The 19,380-nt window shown below is 41.3% G+C and overlaps 2 protein-coding genes across 5 annotated transcripts in view; both read left to right on the top strand.

The window, feature by feature from the left end:
* LOC118118579 (protein kinase C epsilon type) overlaps positions 1 to 19,380 on the top strand; it is a 56,658-nt gene that overhangs the window by 31,643 nt on the left and 5,635 nt on the right. Inside the window, exons 11-15 of one of the 3 annotated variants that reach the window (XR_004697975.2) lie at positions 1,039 to 1,193; positions 6,297 to 6,435; positions 6,933 to 7,121; positions 9,202 to 9,348; positions 9,458 to 10,587. Coding sequence is in view for 1 of the 3 variants with exons in the window: in XM_035171712.2 (XP_035027603.1) it covers positions 1,039 to 1,193; positions 6,297 to 6,435; positions 6,933 to 7,121; positions 9,202 to 9,348; positions 9,458 to 9,604 (777 nt within the window). In the remaining 2 variants the exon portion in view is untranslated. Of the gene's footprint in view, positions 1 to 1,038; positions 1,194 to 6,296; positions 6,436 to 6,932; positions 7,122 to 9,201; positions 9,349 to 9,457; positions 11,694 to 19,380 lie in introns of those variants that run through there. The other 2 variants (XR_007034772.1, XM_035171712.2) reach the window with 2 other exon arrangements.
* epas1b (endothelial PAS domain protein 1b) overlaps positions 14,404 to 19,380 on the top strand; it is a 42,214-nt gene continuing 37,237 nt past the window's right edge. Inside the window, exon 1 of one of the 2 annotated variants that reach the window (XM_035171709.2) lies at positions 14,404 to 14,815. In XM_035171709.2, coding sequence (XP_035027600.2) covers positions 14,790 to 14,815 — 26 coding nt within the window. In that variant the 5' untranslated portion in view covers positions 14,404 to 14,789. The remainder of the gene's footprint in view (positions 14,816 to 19,380) is intronic. The other variant, XM_035171711.2, reaches the window with a different exon arrangement.

The following is a 19,380-nucleotide window of genomic DNA, read 5'->3' as shown; positions in this document are numbered from 1 at the left end:
TCTGTGAGGATCTGTGAACTCTGGTTACACCTGTTTAAACCCTGAGACCTCACACAATGGCTCCGAGGGACGCCTCCTGCTTCTTATATACAGAGCTGTTTATAACACACACACACACACACACACACACACACACACACACACACACACACACACACACACACCCCATTTTCAGTACCAAGAGAATAGAGCAGGGTGTGGTATAGTTTGTGGGGTTTTATTTTGTGTGTGTGTGTGTGTGTGTGTGTGTGTGTGTGTGTGTGTGTGTGTGTGTGTGTGTGTGTGTGTGTGTGCGAGTGTGTGTGTGTGTGCGAGTGTGTGTGTGTGTGTGTTACAGGAAGGCTCCTATGGGAGTGGAGATAATCAGTGTTGGTCACATAACCATGAATTTTGTGGGGGGTTTATTAAAGAAAAGGCAAGATAACAATACAAATTATATAATGTTGTTAAATGTTACTCAAGTTATTCCACTTACATTGTTGTACTTTGAAATGTATTTTGTCTTAGTTTGAGTCAGTGATCAAACTTCATTCATACGATGATGATATTATTATATCATAATACTCAAAAGTATTTGAAATATAAAGTCAAACTCATGAGTTTTAATCATGTTTGACTCTAACAATTTTCTACAGCTTTCATAAAGCCCAGTGTGGTATATCATGCCATTATAATATATATATATATATATATATATATAAGAGAGAGAGAGACAGAGAGAGAGAGAGAGAGAGAGACAGAGAGAGAGAGACAGACCCGTACAGATGAGATTATATATCTGTATTTATTTTAGAAATGAATTACTAATCTTTACTCTTTATTTTACGTACATGTAAAAAAAATTGTGTGATTTAATTCTCAGCAAAGAGACGAAAATTAACAAATCAAAGCTTAAACAAAGACATTCAACACATCATCGTCTTTGACTCTGGGAATCTAGTGGAAGTGTTTTTGATCATTTATAGACAGAGATTAAACGTTAATTGTAAATTAAGAGTTTGCATCGTGTGTGGTCTCACTCTCCGTCTCCTCCTCCAGGACCGTTTGTTCTTCGTGATGGAGTACGTCAACGGAGGCGACCTGATGTTTCAGATTCAACGATCGAGGAAGTTCGACGAGGCGCGTTCCCGATTCTACGCCGCCGAGGTCACGTCCGCCCTGATGTTCCTGCACCAGCATGGAGTCATTTACAGGTAACCAGGGTAACAGTGTTGGCGTCACACCTTCCACACGTCACCATTTAGTTCACACACACTCAGGCCTCTGAGGATTAATCTGCTTTTCGAACAGGTTTGTGTTAATGTCTCATTCATATGCACTTTTTCCCCTTTTGGTTTGAATAGTTTTGACTCAAACTTTATTTCTTTAACGAACCTTGAAGCTTGAACGTGCTGCTTATTTGATTTAGCGACGTCCAGCTGAGACGAGCGTCTCCGTTACAGGCCACAGACGAGAACTCCAGGACAGAGGAAAATAAACTTGAACTGAGATTCCCGGAATTAACAGAAATGTTGTTAAATTAGATAAGTGAAGTGGACGTTACGGGAATCTGCTCTGTGGGGCGGGAATGAGCTCACTTTTCCAACCGAGACAAATATCCTCAGACTCATCCTCATCATTAAATCTACTCTTCTAGAATAAGAGCCCTGAGTTGTGTTGCCATTCAGGAAAATTGCTGAATCAGACATTTGTGGTGTTTCTGCTCAATCACAATGAAACAGTGGAGATTCTTATCAGACACAAATTCATTGACCCTGGAAGTTCTGTGTTGTCCTGCAGCTCGAGATTGCCTCAGCGTCAGGTACCATCGTGTGTCCGTGTCGACCCCTCAGTCATAATATCATTGTCAACCGATAGCAAACACACAACAGGTCGCACAAAGCAACACGCAGCCTGAATCATAACACCATTGTGATGGACGCAGGTTCAGGTTGTTTGCTCCCAGAAATAACTGATGGAACAAAAAGTCTCTTCTCCTTTTCGCTGTTTTCGCTTCGTGAATTTGGTTTTGGATTTTGTTTGGATTCTCTCGTCATGCCAACTGTGTGTGTGTGTGTGTGTGTGTGTGTGTGTGTGTGTGTGTGTGTGTGTGTGTGTGTGTGTGTGTGTGTCATTGTCCACGACACACACGAATCAGCACTGTGAGGAAACATAGTGACATAAGATGATTTCTTTCTCTACACTAGTTCAAATGCACTTTTTTTGGCGTAAATAGACTACCGCTCACAGCACAATGAATAGTTTGTTGTTGGTGTCATAAAACAGAAATACATAGAAAGTACAGCACAGACATGTGACTGAACATGTTCGTGTAGAAACTGTTAAAATGCTGTAAAACACATAATAAACAGGATGAAACACAAACGAGGTGTTTCATAAAACAAGACACAGGATAAAATCACCAAAACCTCACGTCACTTTATTTCTGCATAGTTTAAAAACAGAGGAAGGGAAATCCATTAACTTATAAATCGACATTTTTCTTTGTTGTTTTGTCGACTTGATCTCAGATCAACTCGTCCAGTCCTGCCGGCTCCTCATTGTTCCACTCGTTCAATGGTTTAATGAATGAAGAACACGGTTATAATCATGTTTCTAATCGTGTGTGTGTGTGTGTGTGTGTGTGTGTGTGTGTGTGTGTGTGTGTGTGTGTGTGTGTGTGTGTGTGTGTTTCTGACAGTTGGCACAATTTAATCCACATTAATCTTCAAGGTTAAAGTCAAAAGCTGCAGCTGTATTGTTGTGTGTTTGTTGTTTTATTGGTTTTGGCTTCTTAACCATGTTTGAAAGTGAGACTCCACCCAGAGTCCGTCTCACAGAATCAAACGAGTTGAGACCAGGAATACGTCTGAACACAGAACCAGCGGCTGGAGTCTGATCGGAGTCCCGATAATTCAAGTCTTATTCATGCTTTTTAGAGCAGAAAAATATTGTGTCAGCAAATGTTTGTATCTACACATGGCAGCATGTGAAAGAACAAAAAATCATCTGGCACATTGGCAGAAACACAGACTGTAAATAAAGATGGAGGACATGCCGGCTCCCGAAAGTAAAGACAAAGTGTCTCGATCTCCCCCTGGTGGCTGGCTGCCGTATATAAGTCATAAAACTGCCTCCTCCGTGTTAGCAGACGACCTCTACAGCACAGACTCTGACTCCAAATGATGTCATCGGTGCAAGATGGATTGAATTCAGGATATTTTGGCTCCCATCTACTAACATGGAGGAGGCGGAATTTATGACCTATACTGCAGCCAGCCACTAGATATCTCTTTTCGGATTTTGTCCATCTTTATGTACAGTCTGTGATAACGACTATAGATGATAATAACAAAGTAACATTTTGGGACAGTGGTTTAAACTGTAACCTAAAATTGAATCTAGTGATTTAGTTTATATTTTCTTGATGGTTCTGGGACAGTGGTGAAAAAGTTAGTCTAGAGCCACTGGAACAAAATATCCTTCATCATCAAATCATCTGTATTTTATTTAAAGGTGATGTTTTGTTTTTGGCTCATTCCTCTTCACATCCAGAAAGAAGTTCTATTCCAAGGTTTAAAACACAGAACATTAAGATTAATGATTCAGTCTTTCAACATGGTTTTCGCTGTATTACTCAATCACACACACACACTTCTAGATGGCTGAGTTGGCTTAACTACCTGATTCTCTCGTCTTTCTTTCTTTCTCTGACCCACTTTGTTGACCGGAATAAAATGAACAAGTGTTTTGGGAACAAAATGTCCCCACTCTGCACCCCCACCCTCAGCGACCCGCTCCTCCTCACCACCCGGCCCTCCTCCATCACTCCTCTGATTCTTGTCTTTTCCCATCAGACCCTCGTCTGAACCTCTCGTCCCTTTAGAGAAAGGAACAAACGTATTTAGGACGCAGCAAATCTTCTTCACTTTACCTTCTTTTCCACGAGACCAGATATAAGGTGATGTTTGTCGTAGACACTGTAGGTTCAGGCTGGTTGGAGACATAGTTCATCAGTATAAACATACAGATAAGTTTCTATATGAGAGTGTGCGTGATTTCTCAATGCACCAAAACTTAGATTTTGTAACTTCACAGAGTTTTGACTGGACACAAAAACCGACTGCCGTCTTCTTTGGTGTGAACAGCCACGGTCGACTTTATTCCTCGGCTCCATTGACGGAAACGTGATGATAATTTACTCTGCGCTGTGTCGGGATTCAGTCTTAGTGTAGAACGGTGGAAAGGTTAAAGGTGTGGAAACATAAATTTCACACATATGTTGTGGTCAATTTGATATTTTCTTTCATATCTATATCCTCAGATACACCAACTGTGTGTGTTTGTGAGAGAGAGAGAGAGAGAGAGAGAGGTTAGCTGTCACAGTGCACAGAGGTTGCTGCTGAGGACGTAATGGAAAAATCACTCAAGATTAACATGAAACACAGGAAATGCTCTCAATTGAGCCTGATTGGTGTGTGTGTGTGTGTGTTCTTGTGTGTGTGTTTGTGTGTGTGTTCTTGTGTGTGTGTGTGTGTTCTTGTGTGTGTGAGCAGCTCCTGTTTATTGACGGGATTTCTTGAGTGATATTGAATCTTCTCTAAAATAACATACAGAGGTGATTTTCCCGACACAGTGAAAGTTTAAGATGTTAAACAGCAGCTGGATCAAAAGCTGCAGCTGTCGCTTGAATCCAACTATTCCCACAAAATCTCTCGAGTCACATGATACAAAGATTGTTAATCTTTCTGACAGAAGATTTTTATTCATCTCCACTCGTCAACTTCAAATCAACAGACTTACGTGATAATATCCTGACATTTCTGGGTAATAAACTCCCTGTTGATTTATAAATTACATAAACTTAAAGTATTTAGTGTATTCATTAACATTAACAAGGCCACAACAATAAATAATAATAATAATAAGTAACCTAGGACCAAAAGACAAAATACTAGCTGTTCAGAGCAAGAAACAACATGGAGATAATAATGAAATATTTCTACAATAATTAAATGATGGTATATGTGGGAAATTAAAAACAGATATTATATATTTTTCTTGTTGGTTAATTGCACATGTTGACGTCCAGTTCTCGTTCTGCAAAACCACAACAAACGTCTCCACAGGAATAAATATCATTCCATTAGTGCTGCTGCACCTGCAGCCACTTAATATTGAATTTACTGCAGCGAGGTGATGTGTAATACAAAGATTAATGTCAGCAGCCATTTGAATTCAATCACAAATGCATTAAATTCATGTTATTCTTCTGCTTCGCCGCAGCCGTTCACTTCAGATTTAATGTGCGAGGAGTCGCCTGGAGGAGACAGATGCAAACAGGGAGCCGGGGGAGGGTCACCGCTATATATCTTTATCTATCGTCTGGAGAACCGCAGAGCAAGTGCTGCTGGTTTGGGTAAAATATCTCAAGTCCAGATCAGATACACGGAAACTCAGAAACACAAGTTTTACGCACTTTGGGGGGGCGTTTGTAAAAGTTTTAGTGACTTGAAACCCAGTTTGTTTCCAGACGAGAGGCTCAAAATATCTGTATTAGTGGGGACCCGGTGAAAAAATACACAAATTTACCCAGAGGTACGATGCATAATAGTTGTGCATCATCAAAACCTCGTTGACCTGAGTTTCTGTGGTACATTCAATAACTTGTCAGAGCAAAGCGGGGTGGGACAGAAAAAGAACAGGTTGTCAACAACAGATCACAGCGGCTCTCAAACAAGGTTGTTAAGCTGCCTTTTATATTTTGGGGGGATTACAAAAAGAGAACAGTTACACAACATCTTCACTTTAACACACACACCCACACACACACACGCTCCATCTCCTCCCCGGCTCGTCGGGGCGGCTGTATTTTTAAAAACACCTCGTTCTGAATGGCTGCAGAAGCTGCACAGAGGAGATGTTGACATTTTTGTGGCGATCAACCATCAAACCCAGAGCGACTGTATTCATGACCAGCCCTGTCGTCTGTCAACACTGCTGCTCTTATCTCCCAGACTCTCTCTCCATCCATCTCTCTCTCTCTCTCTCTCTCTCTCAATCTCTTTCAACCCTGGACTTTCTCTCTTTTCTCTGCCCTCCTCCCTCCTTCGCTGCAGATAAACCACGAGGCCCAATTTGTTTTCTGTGGCAAAAACCCTGTGGGCCTGTGAATCGTCTTTTTCCCTCAAATATTTGGTCTTTTATGAGAAGCATCAATCACACGAAGAGCACATGAAATACGCGTTTGTTTCCAATAATGAAAATGTCCCTCGCTCGTTTAATTTATTCTCCTTTATGACCTTCCCGCTCTGCAGAGACTTGAAGTTGGACAACATACTACTGGACGCGGAGGGTCACTGTAAACTGGCAGACTTCGGGATGTGCAAAGAGGGAATCCTCGACGGAGTCACCACCACCACCTTCTGCGGGACACCAGACTACATCGCACCCGAGGTGACACCGAACCTCACGAACCAAATCTTTACAGCTTTTTTCAAACATGTGGAATGAAAAACGTTGTTATCATATGGAAAAGGGGAAGTTTCACTTTCACTGCTCATCCACATCGGAGGAAATCTGCTAAATGTTTCTCTCTGTTGGGAGACTTGACTTAATTCGCAGATTTATAGCCGGACAATGTCAATGTTCGCCTCTATGCAGACGATGCTCTGCTGTGTTTTTAAGTGAAGTGCTTCAAATACGGCTGCAGGTTTGGGTTGTCGCATAACCTCTGTGTGCTAAGTATGATAAAACATTTCTAAATTTAATCTGCCAGCTCAAATCAAGTCTCCTCATGGAGTGACACAATCCTAATGTCTCATTTGTAAGGCCAACAGCAAGCAGGACATTTTGTTTCTCTCCATCTCAGGAGTGAATTATCAGAATTTCAGCAGAATTTCTTCAAACTTAACTTCTTTAACTAACCTGATATTTTTCTGTGGTGTGTTTAGATCCTCCAGGAGCTGGACTATGGCCCCTCGGTGGACTGGTGGGCTCTGGGCGTGCTCATGTACGAGATGATGGCGGGCCAGCCGCCGTTTGAAGCCGACAACGAAGACGACCTGTTTGAGTCGATCCTCCACGATGACGTCCTCTACCCCGTCTGGCTCAGCAAGGAGGCGGTGTCCATTCTCCGAGCGGTCAGTTACCCAGAGTTCAGAGGGGGAAGATTGTGCTGTTTCTGATTTATCTCAGCGATCAACAAAAGTGAAATGTCACTTCAGAAATGATGATTTTTTGATTTAGACGACTTCGGGAACATCTTAGGACAACAAAACAGTTTTATGAATGTTCCTTCGTCTACTTAGTTGAATGAATCTGATAGATACGGTTTAACTGTCATAAACTTGTCAGGCTATCGGGACAAACCTGATATTCCTGTAAGACATAATGTGCAATGATTACATCATTGGTTGAATTGAGGGCAGACAGATTTATATTTCTAATCCAAGAGTCTTCTTCCATTCGCAGCTGAAAAACTGTGAAACTTTTTCAAGTGTCCACAACCAAGTTCCGTTGCCCTTGATTTAACTTTCCTTGGAAAACCATGACCTGGGTGACGGAGAATCTTCAGTGCTGATATTTTTTTGTCATTATCAGCGGGGAACAGATCTGCAAACTGCTCTTTCTGCTCCATCTGGCACATCCGTCCTTTAAAAACCTCACTTTGTGCCACATTGAGAGAGAAACCCAACAAGGGTGTTAAACCTTATACACCATCAGATTAACAACAGACAGTTGCTGACTAATGACAAAGTTCACAAACATCCAGGTATTAACTTAATTTCCCTTCTGTTAAAATAAAATACTGCATATCATGAAACATTTAAACAATATCCAGCCTTAATGGACTAATGGGCTGTTACAGATTTCTTCTGATTCAGTTTTGTGTTTGTCTGTTTCTCACTGTCACATGTGACAGAGGTTTTTTTTCCCTCAGTGTCACATGTTGATCTGAGCTTCCTGTTCCTCCGCTGGAAGAACATTGGATAATTTCCTCTGTGTTTGATTCCATGACTTTTTTCTCTGTGTGTGTTTGTGTGTGTGTGTGTGTGTGTTGAGTGCCACTTGTTGTCCATTTGTTTATTTGTCCGTCCAGTTTTTCCATCACAAGCCCTGCGTTTACCTTGGCTGTTGGTGCGCTTTGACTGCAAAGCCTTGTGGGAAAGTGTGTGCGTGTGTGTTTATGTTGGACGATGTCTTGGACTCTGACCAGTCAGAGCCGCACACTGGGCTCTGATTGGACGCGTCATCCAGTTGAAGGGCATCGAGTTGCTTGATAAACTCTCTCAGCTCAGTCTGACTCACCCAGTTTTTTACATATTTTCAGAAAATCGTATTTTGTAGACGTTAAGAATCTTTTAAAAGATTCAGCCACAGACCAAGTTGGGGTCTCACAGTTTCAGGCCTGTGAGAAAATCACTGATTCACAGCAAGAGAAGTCATCAGACAACAAATGAAAATGTGATATTTCTCATTTTATTCATGTGAATAGAGAAGCTCAACATGTTTGACGCCCGATTACATGCAAACCAGAGCCAATCTGTCGGGTCCCGATGGGTCACAACAGGCTCGTGCAGCCACAGTCAATTCTAAAGACTGCATAGCCAAAACGTGTTGATCGCCCCCTGGTGGCTGGCTGCTGTATAGTACACGTTAAAGTAGTTGTTGAACAGGTTCTGTACTTTCAGGTCGTTCTTATCACACTGATGTATGTTCACGTTCTGATGAGTTTGGTTTCAATTAGTTATTTGATGATGTAGCACTGCTGGGCGACTTGAGTATATTTGGACATCCTGTTCATAGCAGCCTGCTTCCTGTCTATTGTTTGGGTTGGGAGGAGTCGAATATGAAAAAATATGGCTAAATTCAATAAGCTTACTCAACTCAGGTTCCCCTCAGAGAGAGACAGAGTCCTAATCTGTCTGGAATGAGGCAACATCAGATTTTACACAAGTGATGCTGTGAAAATGGGCTGAGACGTCATGATTGACAGCTGAAACTGACTCATGATTGGTTGTGCAGGTGTATGGGCGGGACCTCCATACCTCGGCATATGCAGTCATTGGTTATGTTTCTTTGTAAAGTGAATGAGTTCTTTATTATTTAAGCAGGCAGTTCATCAGAATCATTAAATATCTTTCACACAAGTAAAACAAACCACTTCTTTTTTCTCCCTTCTCTTCTTCTGTCTTTCCTTTTTGCTCCCTCACTCTTCAGTTCATGACGAAGAGTCCTAACAAGCGTCTGGGCTGTGTGGTGTCTCAGGGTCTGGAGGACGCCATTAAGCTCCACGCGTTCTTCAGAGAGATCGACTGGACGCTGCTGGAGCAGAGGAAGCTCAGACCACCGTTCAAACCACGCATTGTGAGTCCACATAGGTTTTTTATTGTTCATAAAAAAGAAATACCTACAACAATTGACCCGACTCATCTTAAAACTTTGAAAACCTTCGCTCTCGTTCTTTGTCTCCCAGAAAACCAAAAGGGACGTGAACAACTTTGACCAGGACTTTACTCGTGAAGAACCCGTCCTGACGCCGGTGGAGGACAACATCATCAAGCAGATCAACCAAGACGAGTTCAAAGGTTTCTCCTACTTCGGAGACGAGACTGCGGCTTAGACACACGTGCACATACGGTTAACTTCATGCATACACATAAGATAAAAACCTTCAAGCAAAGACACAGTATTTAAAGGAACATGGCCTCCGGAATGAGACCTCCTGAACTTTTGCAGATTCTGACCTCTCCAGGAATTATACTAGACCGCCCCGTGTCGCTCATCATGGTTTCTGTGCTCTTGTTGTTTGTCCGTTTGTGTATTTTCAGTCAAACTGTTTTGACCGAGCTGCATGCGAGTGCAGTTCAGACGCTGTAAGAAACGCACCCAGTTACCCCGAGAGTACGTCACAAGGTTTTTGTGAACAAAAGCTGCGCTGCAAACCAAAGCCCGCGCCGCGTTTTCAGTGTTTTGAAGGAGTTGAACGTGGGCTGTTAGTGTGCGTGAGAGAAAAGGTCATGTGTGTACACGAGTGCATGCGTGTGTAGTTTCGCACATCTCGAAAGAGAAAGGCTGTCATGTCCGTACACGCTGTGCTGTATCCTGTGTCTATCTGTGTTTTAAAGAATGTTTTTTCTTCCCTAAACTTGTATGTGAATGAAAAAACAATTGAACTAATGATTGTATTTAAAGAAAAAACAGTATGTTACTCATAATAAAAAGAGACGTCACAAGGAGACGCAAGAAATCAAAGACTTTTCTGACGAGATCATGAGGAAATAAGAGCTTTATTTTTAATTTAAGTCAAAACTGGCAAATTAGACGCAAAGTTAAGAAGATGCACCGTGACAGCGACACTTTGGCTTTTTGAAATTTACTTTAGTTTCATCTCAGCAGTTATTTTCTCACTGTAGAGAGAAGGTCGGGCTGTTTTTCCTTCTCTCTCCTTATTTTAGCTCGTTGGCATCGATGGTCCCATTAGAAAAGAAATGGTTCCATTAGCCGCCTGCTAACACGCCCACAGTTGTATCATTGTCACAGTGTGTGTGTGTGTGTGTGTGTGTGTGTGTGTGTGTGTGTGTGTGTGTGTGTGTGTGTGTGTGTGTGAGTGTGTAGTAGCTGTGCACTGGACCTACAGTCTCCAACATCACAAACCAAACTCCCATGATTCCACTTTAAAGTCGTGGGTCAAACACAGTGGTGAATGTGTGATAACTGAATGTATTCGCTCTGCAGTGTGTGTGTGTGTGTGTGTGTGTGTGTCTACATACTGTACATTTAGAGCTCATGTATTACTTTTTTATCCTTGTGTTGTTTTTACTGGATCCTCTGATGTTTCCAGAATCCTTCAGATTTCACGTTGACGTGGTGAAACCCACCCTCTGACCCTCTGACCCTCTTTCTCCACTTCTCTGTACGACCTGTCCGTGACTTTCATTCTGAACTCAACAGAATCCAATCATCTTCATGAAAAGTCCATGTGCAATATTTGTTATTTTCTTTTTTATCCGATCTTCGTTTGTTTCTTCCTCTTTCTTTCTCTCTCATCTCCTCCCCAGACACGTTCAGGTACAAAGTGGACAAACAGTTTGTCTCATTTCATAATTATTACACATCAGTATGAACAGCAGAACAAAGACCAACTTCCACAACATCTTTCCATGAGTTCATTCCTCTTCTCTTCTTGGTCATTTAATTTCAATGTAATAAAAAAAACTCTTAAACCGATCTTTACACTCTGAGCCCGAACAGGACGTCCTCTCCCAGACGTCCTCGCTCACTGAACGCCGAACGCTCCGAATGTTCCGCTGACAATCCCTTTAGTTTTAATGTTTAACTCCAACCTGCTTCATGTAAGAAGCTTGTGTTTCTGGTCTCTCTCTCTCTCCAGTGATGAGTGAAAGGTGTTGGATGACATGTGATCGACAGTATTATGATTTTAACTGACACTTCTTCCTCCTCGGGTCGGATGATGCAGGATTTCGTTGGTTTTGTTTTTCCGGACCCTGTATTTGTGAAGCTTTGTTTGTACATTTCGTTGTCTGTGGTTTTGTTCCTGTATGAATCATTTCCACGCCTTACATGTGTGTTTGTGTTATGTTGTTTTTTTTTTGCGCTGTGTGCCAAATGTACTGTACTTTAAAAGGATGTGAAGTTGTATTGTTTTAGTTTTTTGAAATGAATTAAATATCATGATGGCAGAAAGAAAATGATGTTTCTTAGTTTTTTTTATGTCTCTGTGCCGACTACAGTCAATGGCCGTTATGTTTTCAGGTGGTTGTGAACACGATATCTCAAGAACGCCTGGAAGTCATTTCTTCAAATTTGGTAAAAACATTCACTTGAAGTCACGGATGAGGTCATTAAAAGTTGGTGGTCAAAGGTCATAGGTACGCTGACCTCATGTTCTTGTGAACGTGATATGGCTGATAAACGTGTGAAGCATCTGCTCTCAAATTTCTATAATATAACCACATGTGCAGCATCTCAAGAGGGGAACTCTAGGGTTCAGCATCCCGCCCTCTTAAGAATGCAGAATGAGAATAAAAGAAATAGTTCCTCCTGAGCCACATCCCTGAGTCTTTCTCCCACACCGGAAGAGGAACCCGGGCGAAAACCAGGAATCTTAACCGCAAGGACCGCAGTGCGAGCACAGGATTTTGAAAGTATTTCAAGATCTGAGCATGCAATCAAAATGAACAGGTTAGATCTGTGTGGTCAAAGGTCAAAGGTTAAGGTCACTGTGGCCTCACAAAACGTGTTTGTGCTCTTGAACATGAACTCAAGTCTGACTGTGGGGAATTTCCTCACATTTTGACCAGTGGTCACTTGTACGTGAGATGAACTGAATAGATTTCAGTGGTCGAAGGTCAAAGGTCACAGTGACCTCATGGAGGATGTAATTCTTCTTCTTTCTTTTTCTGAATCTCTTGTTTAATCCTCATCTTGATGTTTGAAAAAGATTAAACTTTCCCACTTAAAGTGATGGTACAACTATTTATCACATGACCTTACAATGTAAGAAAACCTGGTTGTACTCGGGTGGTTCCTCCCCTGGTGCTGCCGCTCTGTACCCGACGTTAATCTTCTCAATCTAAAACGTGTGAGCAGTTGACAGGAGAGGACGCGGTGAAACGCCAGCAGCAGTTATCGCTCTGTTGGTTTGTGAAAAAATGTTGTGAGACCTGCCCCTGAACTGACTGAACGCTCTGACGCCTCTGTGAGAAAATGCAGAGCAGGTAGATCATCGAGTTTCGTTCTTAACCTACATACACTCGTACATGTGTCTAATATTACAGATCAGGCTGCCGACGTTTTTTTTTTCAGGTTCTTTTTGGACGGGATGAACATTGAAATCTGAGAAAACACACACGTTCTTATTGGAAAACAGAAAAGCAGCAGAGGTGCATTACTCACTCGACATGCACACTGTATATAACCAGGCAAAGATAACTTCAGTTAACCTTTGTATAGATAATATAACATAGGAATCATTTGGTTTAATCTAAATAAGATGTAGATTCTGTCTCTAATCTGATTGGTCGCAAAAATGACAGTCTTACACTGTATGATGTCATTTGCTGACATCGTAGTGATTTTATAATCACCTCCTGATGTTTGTGTCTCTGAAGTAGAAGGTTTCATGAACTCATCAGTCGACTGGTACGTGAATCGTTGAATCGTCTTCTCCTCGTCCTCAGTGAAGCAGGAACAACACAGAAAGCTCTTTGTTGCGTTGCCGGCTCCCGCGACATGTTTACAGTACAGACGTGAAGTCAATTAATTCATGTGACTCTCTGCAAATGTCATTATTAATTTATAGCTTCTCAAACATCAGGGTGTTGTCTGTGTCACGTCGCTGTGAATTTAATGAGCCTGTGATGAATGACTTTAATGACTTAATCGTTTAGATACAATCAGATGTTTGACGGCATCACCTGCTCCTGAGGGCGAAGATCTTATAGACAAATAATGAGCGTCTCAGAAACAAGTTCGCAGAGGAATAATCCTTTAAATCTGTGAACTGGAAGGACACTTTACATAAGATAAGATAAGATGAGATAAGGTAAGATTAATTTGACACAAAAAGCAAAAGAGCTAAATAAACAAACAATTAACAATACAATAATATATAGATTATTTCTCTGTATGGGATTTAAATACAGCTTGTTTATGTATTTTTACGATATATCCATAAATCCATATTTTTATTGTATGTGTCCAATATAAAGAGAAGCTTAATATGCATGTGCAGTAAATTAAGATGAGCCTTTATTGATCCACAAAGGGAAAATTATATTTGATATAAAACATAAAAGGAAGGGAAAATAAAAAAAGTATATATTTTACAATGATGTAATATATACATATTACATACATTTTTATACATATACATGTGAAATATGTGATTGAAATACAGGTCATTTATGTGTCTCCTGTGTGTCCTCACTTGGGTCTCTTATGTTACCTGTGTCTCTTCACCTGTCTCCTGGGTCCTCACCTGTGTCTCCTCACCTGTCTCCTGGGTCCTCACCTGTGTCTCCTCACCTGTCTCCTATGTCTCCTGTCTCCTCTCTGTCCTCCCCTGTGTTACCTATGTCTCCTCTGTCCTCACCTGTGTTACCGATGTCTCCTGTCTCCTCTCCTCTCTATCCTTACCTGTGTTACCTATGTCTCCTGTCCCCTCTCCTTTCTGTCCTCCCCTGTGTGTCCTCACCTGTGTTACCCTGTCTCCTCTGTCCTCACCTGTCTCAGGGTCAAACAGGTGGGCGGTGGTGGGGGCGGGGCCGGACTCTTGAGGGGACAGGGGGCGGAGCGGGGGGGGGTGGAGCAGGGGGCGGGTCCCCGCGGAGCTCCCAGCCAATGGGCGGGGCCTGCGCGTGTGTGTGAATCAGCTGATCTTCAGGTCAAAGAACGAACTGATCTCACGGTTTGTTTCAGTCTCTGGAAAAGTTGGGATCAGCGGCTCTGCTCGTTCCAGCCGCTGCAGTGAGAGCGGACACTTGTCTGTGTGTCTGCGGGACAGAGGCGGTACAATCCTCGGCAGTGTTCTGAGACTGTACGCCCCCCCGCCCCCCCGAAACCCCCTCGACCACCGGCTCCAGGAGCTCCAGAGCACCGGTAAGGAGCGGCAGCAGCAGCCCGGTCCTGCAGCCTCCTCAGCCGGCCTGACTCTGTGGACTTAACCCGCTGCAGCAGCTTCGGTTCTTCATCTCAAAACTGTCTCTGAGTTTCATTACTGAGACTCTGAAGTTGGACTAAACCATCGCGGGGATTAAACCATTGATTTGGGCAGAGGAGGAAACATGACTGGAGATAGAGAGAAGAAGAGGTGAGACTTTATTCTTTATTCTTTATTCTTTATTCTGCATCTCAGACATTATTCATCTGACCGAAGCTCAACATGTTGCTGCAGCTTGTGACCTGTTCTCTGCTGCAAATCCCAGTTCATACACCGGTTCAATATAAGATCTTCTCATGACAGAAGCCTTGTGTCAAAACTAATGTGTTTTTAATGCTCGGATCAGCCTCATGCACGAAGGTAAGTGATGATTGAGTCTGTGCATGAGAGGAGCTTTTCTTTGCTGCAGGTTTTGGACATTTTAACAATAATCAGCTCAAAAAAGCTTTAACATTTTTTCCCACTGAGTGTAAAGTCCAAATAAACAAGTTCCAGTGTTAAATTATTGTGATTTATGACTTTGGAAACCGACACTGAGCTTCTGTACTTCAAAATAAACCCTCTCCTCAGTGATAAATCCAATATATGGGTGTATTAATGTGTAGATCAGTTGTTACAAAAAGCACACAACACTTAACTCATATTTCTTTTACATATGTTTGTCAGAGTTTATTTATAGAGCAGGTTTAAAACAACCACAGCGAGCAAAGTGTTGAACAAGCTTAAAAAGATGTAAAAAATATAACAGAAGAAAAAGAAAAAGCAATTAAACATCATAAATAGTCAATTAAATTCTGTCAAAGTTTGTGTTTCCTGCAGGTTTTTTTAACATCGATGCAGCCTCATAAAAAAAATATACTCAAGAGTTACTGTACTTTAAAATAAACCCTCTCCTCACTTAAAAATATATTTATGTGTATTTACAGTGTAAATCAGTTGTGGCATAAAACACTCAACACTTAAATTAGTTTCTACATGTTTTTTCCAGTCAGAGTTTATTTATAAAGCAGGTTTCAAACAACCACAGTGACCAAAGTGATGAACGGGCTTTAAAAAGACATCAAATATACAGAGAAACGGAATGAATACAAAAGTGAATAAACATTATGAAAATTTGTGATTTAGATTATTGCACGATTACAGATTAAATCAGGGTCTCGGACTCGATTCAACTGAAAGTCAGTGAGAAGAAGTGGATTTTAGAGCAACGTTAAAACTGAAGGTAAACTGGTCCAGAGATTAGACACAGCCGATGCTAAGGCCCGGTCACCTCTGTTTTTGAGCCCATATCTGAGAAGCGTGAGTTTGGTCGACCTCAGAGCTCGAGATGTTCAACTAAATAATGATAAATACACATTAAGTGCTGCACAACAGAAAACATCTGGTTTGAGTGTCCACGTGGAATTTTAAGCAGGCATCAACTTTGAAATATTGCTGTTTTTCCATTCAAGTGACATTTTAAGGACAGAATCTGAGTTCTCAACCTCTTAACCTGATTTTTAGGAGAAGTCAGGTGTTGATATGGGATCAGTCCCCCTCAGTCAGCGCCAGACAATAGGCAGGTGTCTCGTTGTACCGGAGATAACAGACGTCTGATCACCACTTGGAGTTCTCCCACATCTGATGCTGCTTAATTGGAGGCTAATTGGCGACATTAATGAATGTATAATGTGTGTGTGTGTGTGTGTGTGTGTGTGTGTGTGTGTGTGTGTGTGTGTGTGTGTGTGTGTGTGTGTGTGTGTGTGTGTGTGTGTGTTTCCCCTTTCAAATGACGTCACAACAAGTGGCGCCCTGTCGTCTGATTGTTATTTGTTCGGGCGTAATTTGCAGAAGGGGATGGTTGGAGTTGTAATTTCCCAATAATCAACCCCGTCAACACAGAATGATAAATATTGACTGTTAAAAAAAACTATTGATTTTATTTCATTTGCAGCACAAACAAAGAAAAACGTTTTCCTTCCTTCTTTTACTGCTCTGGCTACTTGCTTGTGTTAGATTGACGTGTTATTACAGATTATTTCTAAAATATATCCAGCGATTATTCATCGGTAAGAAATAATAATTGAGAAATGATCCACAAAGACGAGAACTTCACATTCAGATGCTTTGTTTGCTTTAATTTCATTTGTCTGCTCGCGCTGAGTCATGAGTGTTATTTGCTGATTTAGCTGTTTCTGATGAAAGCTGGAATATTCCGACTTGATGAGATTTCAATTCTTCCTTCAACTTTTTGGACGTGATTTATTTATCTTTTGAACATTAGTTATTTAAGTTCACTTGTTTGTTGGACCTTTTTTTCTTACTGGTATATATCTGTATCTATATCTATCTATCTATAACAGTGAGTGATGATGTCATGGGCCTTATCTTCGATTCCTCATTGGTTCAGATTTGTCTCAGTTTGTCCCAGTGACAGTTTAATTGTTTGATAAATTTCCTCGGTTTGTCCTTCAAGTGATATTTTTTTTAATTTTAATTTCATTTTACTAGGAAAACACTTTGTGCTGAAGCTTGAAATGTGCTATATAGATAAAATATATTATTATTATTTTCATTGTAGAAGGTAAAGTAATGGTTTTAGTTTCCAGGTCATGAAAGATGTACAAACAGCCGACAAAACAAACATTAGCATTAAAAAGATCTCAATTGTTAGATGGTCAACAAAAGGATGAGTGACCGAAGTTTTGTTTGGAAGTTAAAAACAAAAGAAATACCAGAAACATTCGTAATAATCGTCAATTTATCGACAAAAGAAGATGAAGTTAAATCTTCTCATGTCACCTGTGGAAAAGCCTTCATCCATTTCACCTCTTTTATTCACAGACACATGTTTAGTTTTATGTGGCGTTTAATTTGGATGAGAGGAAAAATAATCGTTCACGCCACGAGGAGGAGAGAATTGATTTCAATCAGCAGAGATGGATTTTCTCTGACGCCTTCTGTTCTTGATCCAGTCGAACCTTGTGACTCGCTCCTCGCCACCAGACTCTATAGGATCAGTGTCTGACTCTGAGCAGACGACTGTGCTCGCCGCCATTAGGGATGAAAGCGAGTCGAGGAAAATTACGTTAGGAGACGAGTCCAGGAGACGAGACCAGGAGACGAGTCCAGGAGCGTCTCCTTCAGGCCCGAGAGCTGTCGGACATTTTAAGAGACGGAGGCCTGCAGGAGGAAAATCGTCCCTGTGATCTGTGTGTGTGTGTTTAAGTGTGTGTGTCTCCTTGTGGTTGTGCTGTGTGTTTTCCTCCGTCAGTGTTTGTGTTACATTGTCGCTGCCTGGAATTCATAACTGTGCTGATAAGTTGTGTGATTCATGAGGTTCTGTGTTTATTTAAAAACGCCACGTTTCAGACGGGTTTCATTAATCTAACTCACGTTGACGAGGGAGGATGTGCGAACTGGAATGTTTAGATGCAAGTGTCCACTTACTGCCGGCGCCAGCACAGAATGAAAGAGATTTACAACTTTGCTTTCGGTTTTAGTTTTTGACGCGATTCCTGTCGACATATATTTGTCTCAGCGAAATGTTACGTGACACATGAGATACAAAAACACTTGTGTGCTCGTTAAAGCCTCCGTACATATGACATGTGCTCATGCAAATAATTTCCTACGTTATATCACTTTCTTTTTCACTATGAGGACACATTCAACCGTATTATGGCTTTTTTAGAGGCCACACTTCACAAACAAAAAGATCAAATCATCATATTTTTCATAGGTTGCTATTAAAACAATAGATTCAGTGAATCATTCCATTAATCATTTGGCCGATATGATGTCAGAAAATGCTGAAAATCCCTTTGAATTGTCTTACGAATAAAATTTTAATAAAAAAACATCAGTTTACTTTTGTCGACTATGAACGACCAGAAAATCCTCACATTCCAGATGTTGGAGCTGGATTTTGAATTTTATTTAACGATCAATCAATCATACGAGTTCCAGTTTCTAATTTGAGCAATGGTTTGGTTTGTGCGATCAACAGTAGATGAGTGAATTGAAGTTTGCTTTGAAAAATTTGCTGTCCATCTCAGAAATGTTACGCAAGATGCATATAACGAGATCTATTCATTGTTTGGTCCATAAAATGTGAGAAATAAGTGAAAAGATTCATCAAAACTTTCTCTACGATAGTAATAAGTTTTACTTTACCAGTAAAAATCTGCAGAAACGACTTCAGTAAATATGTGTTTTTAAATCTAAATGCAATTTCTCTTTTTAATTGCTGTTTTCGTTTGCAGAGTTAAAATCATTGTTTTAACATCAGAGGTGAAATGTGTCGACTGTTGACGTGTCTAATCACAGTAAACACACCCGAACTCCTGTGTCACTCGAGAGCTGCCACACCCCGTCACCATAGCGACACACATCGACACCCATCGACACGCAGCCACGCTTTATTTCTGCATCCTGGCCGACCCACAGCAGAAATAAGTCGAGGTCTTGAGTCGAAGCCCTCTTGCTTCTTTCATCGTGTGATTCCTCTGGAAACAATGTCCAAAGGTCAGAGTCCGGAGCGGCTGCCAGACGCGTTTAAACGACTCGACTGTGGAGAGATTGACCCGCTCGTCTTCAGGCCTCTCGCCATTATCACAGCAGGTGGATGTGTAACAGTTTATTCAGTCACCGTATCTGCTCGTAGAAAAATAACACAAATACATTCATTTCAACGATTTAACCTCAAATAGCTATAAATTCTCATTTGACCCTTT

The sequence above is a fragment of the Hippoglossus stenolepis genome, chromosome 12 (assembly GCF_022539355.2).
Source record: "Hippoglossus stenolepis isolate QCI-W04-F060 chromosome 12, HSTE1.2, whole genome shotgun sequence".
Lineage (NCBI taxonomy): Eukaryota > Metazoa > Chordata > Actinopteri > Pleuronectiformes > Pleuronectidae > Hippoglossus > Hippoglossus stenolepis.
Note: the sequence above shows the minus strand (reverse complement) of the source record. Positions and strands in the feature narration are given on the sequence as shown.